The sequence below is a fragment of the Cyprinus carpio genome, chromosome B19 (assembly GCF_018340385.1).
Source record: "Cyprinus carpio isolate SPL01 chromosome B19, ASM1834038v1, whole genome shotgun sequence".
Lineage (NCBI taxonomy): Eukaryota > Metazoa > Chordata > Actinopteri > Cypriniformes > Cyprinidae > Cyprinus > Cyprinus carpio.
In genome coordinates this window covers 4,052,368-4,058,437 of record NC_056615.1, presented here as the reverse complement: position 1 = coordinate 4,058,437, position 6,070 = coordinate 4,052,368, and the positions used below count along the sequence as shown (strand labels likewise).

General features: G+C 37.1%; 1 protein-coding gene across 1 annotated transcript; it reads right to left on the bottom strand.

Moving 5' to 3' along the window:
• paqr7a (progestin and adipoQ receptor family member VII, a) lies at window positions 1-4,794 on the bottom strand. Its single transcript, XM_019107173.2, has 2 exons — window positions 4,701-4,794; window positions 1-2,446 (listed from the first exon to the last, which is right to left on the bottom strand). Exon 2 carries the CDS (start codon window positions 2,358-2,360, stop codon window positions 1,272-1,274), a length of 1,089 nt encoding a protein of 362 aa, XP_018962718.1. The 5' UTR covers window positions 2,361-2,446; window positions 4,701-4,794; the 3' UTR covers window positions 1-1,271.
• Between the last annotated feature and the right edge of the window lie 1,276 nt (window positions 4,795-6,070).

Sequence of the window (6,070 nt, the reverse complement as noted above, 5' to 3'; positions counted from 1 at the left end):
TTGGTTTTAAATGTTTATTTTCAAAAATTACATTCTAATTAACATACTATTTAAGCACTAGTAGGCAATTATACACTGTGGAACATTATTTAGTGCATTAATTAAGCATCCTAATTGCTGGGTGTCCCTTTTACATAAAAGGTAAACGTAGCAACACTAGAAAGGAGAAAACTTGTGAAAACATAAATGTGCATCTGGATTGCCTTTACCTTTAATATCCAGATATATGACCCTGGTTTATACTGTAAGTAGGCACTGGTTTGTGCAATAATTGTAACCGTCAAGTGCAATAATGATAAAAAAAAAAAAAAAAATCAGTACACTGTCCATTCAAATGCAAGCAATCTGAATAATATAGTGCTATTGTTTGTTATCAGTTACATATAATGTGTGATGAGAATCATTGAGGTTCATCTTAAATGCTCATTAAGGCACAGCAGTGATGATAACTGCATTGGTAATACTGTCCCTCTTTATACGTCACCAAAAAAAAAAAAAAAATCACTGAGAAATTTAGACAGATTGTTATGATGATCGATATTATAACATTGTGTTCTAACATTTAAAAAAAGACAGCATTCATAACAAAATCTGCTACTTAGAATTTACATACTTCAGGACAAAAAAGTAAACATGAAAATTATTTTTCAAATACTGTATTCTGGCTTCATTAATGTTTTCTTGCTGGCTGGTGTGTAACAGAAGTACCTCACAAGACCAATATTAAAGGATAGTTCCCCCTGTCTTCGTTTACTCACCCTCATCTCTTTTCAAGCCTGTATGACTGACTTTCTTCTGTGGAAACAAAAGCCAATGGTCAAAACTGTTTGGTTACCAACATTCCTCAAAACAACTAAGTTTTTTTTTTTTTGCTCTTTAGAACAAAGAAAGTCATTGAGGCTGAGCAAATGATGACACAATAAAAATTTTTGGGTGAAGTATCACTTTAACAAAAGCACTTAATTCAAAATACATTCAAGAATACTAACACAAATGCTCAGTTAAATGCATTCGCTCAAAGTTCAGTTCTTGAACAGCACGTGTAAAACAAACATACCCATAACCTGATCCCTAACCTAACACTGTAAAATCGAATTCGTTGATAGTAACAGTGACCAACAAGAATACTGATCCAGAAACATGCAGAAGTACTGTTAGCTACATGGGCTTGAATACATCATTTCATCAGAAAAAATGCCCATAACTGTAACGCTCCCTAAAAGCGTGACCAGATGCAGACCATCCAGGATCAAGGTGCAGGACAAACTATTCTATTCTTTACTTAGTTTTTCCTTGTAACTGACTAATCTTTTTACTTTCGCAAACATATACAATGCTATCATAGTAGAGGTGATGAGTGTTAAAATAAAGAGCGTAACAAAGAACAATGCCTCGCCATCAGCATTGAGTTTCACATAGAGGTCTCTGCGGTTGAGGTAGTCCAAATATGAAGCCTGGATCTGGCAGACTGTACACAAAACCATTAGTACGTGGAATACCTGATGACCCTGACCTAAGAAGTCACAGTGACCTGGGAACCAGCGCTCTGGAACAGGCTGGGTGAAGAAAAAAGCACTGGAAAGAAAAAACACCACTTGGCCGAAGTGAAAGAGCAGAGCAGGACTGCTTCTGAAGTCGCCCCTCGTCGAGGACAAAAACCAGACGATAAAGCGATGAAACACTGGGCTGGTGTCCCAACCGTAAGCGACAGCTGAAGGCACAACTTGGCCTACATTACGAACCCAGGAAGGAAGACTGTAATTGCGATACTTCCCGTAACAGCAGCCGAAGCAAGACAGGCAGCACAAGAAGCTAGCAATAGGCATGAAACATCCTCGTACACATGCATGCCAGCTTTCCTCAATGGCGTAGTAGTAGTGCGCCACTGCACTGCCATACTGATACAGCGCCACTCCCACGTAATCCAGGTAGAAGAAGCCGTAATGGCAGAGTTCAGATCTGGCTGCCAACAGGTGGGCCACGGTGCTGAAGGTCAAGTAGCTCGCTGAGGACAAGAGCAGGATGAGAAGCGGCCAGGAATGAGGGTCGTTCATGAAATCGACGGTTTCTGTAAGCCGTGCGGTTTTCGCGAGGACCACTAGCGTGCCGATTAGGTGCGTCCAAACGTTAACGGTCTCGTTGTGCCGCTGTAAGAGCGACAGGAAGTAGTAGCGCCAGTTCTGGTGCAGCGGCCGGTAGCCAGAGTGAATGTAGTGTCCACGGAAAAACCAGGGCACCTCCGTGTCACGCAGGGTGTCGGCCGTGGAGGGTAAGGCCTCGGTGAGCATCTGGGGAACTCGCCCCACCTGCTGCAGATTAATGAAGAGCCGGCCAATCCGCTCCATGACGATTGTTGCCATTGTGATCTCTGGAGTACCGGAGGAAGGGAATGTATATTCCAGATACGGACAGCCACACAGTAGTCCAGGCCAGAACGGAGCACACACTGGGAATTCAAAGGAAAAATATAAGTGAAAAAATAAATATTTTTTTCGGTCAAAGAATTAATAATTTGCTCATTCTTATTCTTATAAGTACATTTAATAGGAAGCTGACAAATAACATCATGATTCCATGTTAAAAAAAAGTATATATAATAGTAATCAGTGTTGGGGAAAGTTAATGCATTATTTGCATTACTCCATAAAAAAGTAACTAATTGCATTACTTAGTTACTTTTTATGGAAAGTAATGCATTATGTTACTTTTGCATTGCCTTTTGTCACCTGGGTTGGGTTTGGTTATTTTTAATAACACAAAACCCAAAAGTCATATTTTTGGTGACTGTAAAGGCCCTTTTACACCAAGAGTGAAATTAATAAACCTCAGACTGAAGAAAGTGTCTCTGACTCTGCACTAAGTCCCAGTTTCTCTCAACATGGGGACAGCAGGCCTCAGGGAATAAATAGGAAAACAAAGTAATTTGCGTAACTTATTTGAAAAATATATTTTCCGTAAATTTTAAAGTAATTCATTCATCAAAAAGTAATCTGATTACATAACCTGCGTTACTTGTAATGCATTACCCCCCAACACTGTTAGTAAGAGATATATATATATATATACATATATATATATATATATATATATATACACACACACACACATACAGTTCATTTAAATACTCCTGTAAGGGGAAAAAATGATAATTTACAGAAAATTTCGAAAAATTAAATAAGTAATAAAAATGTCACACGTATAAAGATAAAAGAGATAGAGAATATATCTCTGTGAAGATAATGCTTTAAAAATCATTATATTCTATGAAAATGGTGAAGTCCACACCACAGCTATGACAATACAGCAAAACAATATTGCTGGAAACACTTTGACCATTTTTTTACCCCCAGATGATGAATGATAAAAACATTGACAGCCAATCAGAATAAATCCGGCTTTAAAGAGCTTGAGCTTTTATATCCTCAAAACATAACTGCAGCGTGTGATTTTAATAAAGAAAACGCTTTTATCCTCTGATGCGAAAGCTATAGTTATCATTATAGTTATCTTTCAAATTTGCATGAGTGAACAGCCCTTAAGACAGTTTCTGCTTGATTTTTCATGCGACTTACCCAAGCTTTACACTTTCTTCATATTACATCAAAGGATGTTTTGATAGCAGTCAAAAATAAAGTCAAATAGGAAGCGTCATTTGACAGGGGTGTCAAACTCAGTTCCTGGAGGGCCGCAGCACTGCAGAGTTTAGCTCCAACACACATACCCCTGTAGCTTTCAAATAAGCCTGAAGGGATTATTAGCTGGATCAGGGGGCTGTTCCATAAAACAGGTTTACCAAATAAGCCAGGCTTATTTCAGTAAGTCTGACTTATTTTCACTTGATTTGGTTTCATAAAGCAAAACTACCATAGCTCAAGCTCAGTCACTCAGGCAACTTACCAGGTGTGTTTAATAAGGGTTGAATCTAAACTTTTCAGGGCTGTGGCCCTCCAGGAAACGAGTTTGACACCCCTGATATACAGTTTACGACATTCAACCTCAGTTCCTGTAAGTAGCTGAACTGAGAGGTTTTTAAGTCACTTATATATAGTAGCTAACTGTCGGTTTATTGCAGATATAAATTCATACTATCATTAAATGTCTTCGTTCATGTTCCATTCAAGTAAGAAATAGGCAAATAGGCACATTGCAGGTTCAGTTCATTAACAGTAGCTCTAGCTGCTTAAGAAACTCCTAAAGAGTTGTTTCAAACATTGAGTAATAGTTTGCAATAACTATATTATTGAATTAACTTCATTTCTACTATAAAAGTGTTAAAACCCATGTGAGAGTAAGTAAATAGGCCAATGACACAATAACTAAACTACCTAACTAAACTACACCATTAGGTAAGATAACACATTTCCCGTTTTCTAGACATTAGCAACAGGTGGTCAAGAAGTCACACGCTTCCTTTTTATTGATGGAAATCATATGTTCTACATGAAATCATAGGTTCCTGTGGTGAAACACATGCTGATAAATATGCCATCCAGCATGTCATTCATATGTCAACAAGAGCCGAATCTACTAACAAAAGCACAGTTATATTAAACAGGACTTTCTGTGTCCTGAGTTGCAGTCGGATGAAATGTAAGACGCAACTCTGCTCATACTAGAGCTCATCAGGGTTGAATCAAGCGCAGTCTAGCGTCAAAACGACCACAGAAAGGAGCACCCTGCAAGAGACGAATGATGTTTACCTTTTCTGGTGTCTCCCGCAATTAATCTCCGAGTGGGACTGGATGTTGTTATGTGGCGAGCTGTTCTCTTCCTCGTATGTTTCTCGATAGTCACGCCTCTTGGGCAGCGACACTGTCAAAAAATTATCAACATATCATCTCATTTCTGCTGTAATCCATGCTGATACGGCTGATATCTCGGTTAAAGTTTACAGAGAATATGTAATAAATAAATAAAAAATAATAATAATAATATAGTAGTATTTTAGTATATTAAAAATAATAAAGCAGTAAGTACAGATTAGTGACTGAATCTGACTCAGAACCATGTTAAATTTTAAAGATGATTTATCTGTATATTAAAAAAATTTATAATAATCAAAATGTCCTTTTGCAGTAATATTTCTTTTTCTTAAAGCTAATATAATATAAGTATAAAGTATAAAATTCAATCTCTATCATGTTGAATACCAAAGTTGTAACCATGGTTGGACAAAGATGCATCAAAATGTATTTTAAATTAAAATACCCAATAAGTTAAACAACATTTGATAGCAACAGCTCGAGTCATGCAATAAATCTGACATATGTAACCTCAAACACTTACTCACTTACCCTGTGATCTCCCAGATGAAGGTTAGTGGTAAAGTAACCAACAATTGAATGTTTTAGTTTGAGAATGACTCATAATTGTATCCTAATTTAGTTACTTGGTGTTTGGTAATGAAGGCCCTACTTTGCATCCGCAACACTGATTCAGTGACAGACAAGTCATTCATAAGAAGACAACTGATGGCACCAGCAACTAGTTTCCAGTTAATCATTTGATTGTTAATCATCAATATAACCATATATTATGTATCAGGCAGTCATTCATGGTACAGTTGCTTCATAGGGTACAATATTTAGCAATCAAATATTTATTTATCAGTCACTGGACACGTCTTTGGAAGTTGAAAACAAACATTTTAGCATTTCAGCAATTATTAAAAGATCAATATGTTTTGATTTTGAATGTAGCCAGAAATGTAATGAGGAAGTAGCAAAAGAACTTGTCTATAAAGGAGTATTAACCCAGCTCCAAACACTGCATCTTTTGAGATCCGTAGAAGTATAGAAGACACACATTATAGAGTAGAGATACATGAACATATCGTGAACATCTGTTATGCTAAAACTTTACTTTGATAAGCCAAAAACAGTTTTTTAAAGCAAATGGGTGCCTTCCTCTCCTCTGAAAGATGCTATTCTGAAATGATTCAGTCTCTTACTAAAATTAGGACACTTTCCTGAAATCAGGAAAGAAAATCTAATAAGGCAAATTTTTAAACAAGGTGAGAAGTACGACCCACACCTTTATAGGGGCATCACAGCGAGCAGTAACCTCGGAA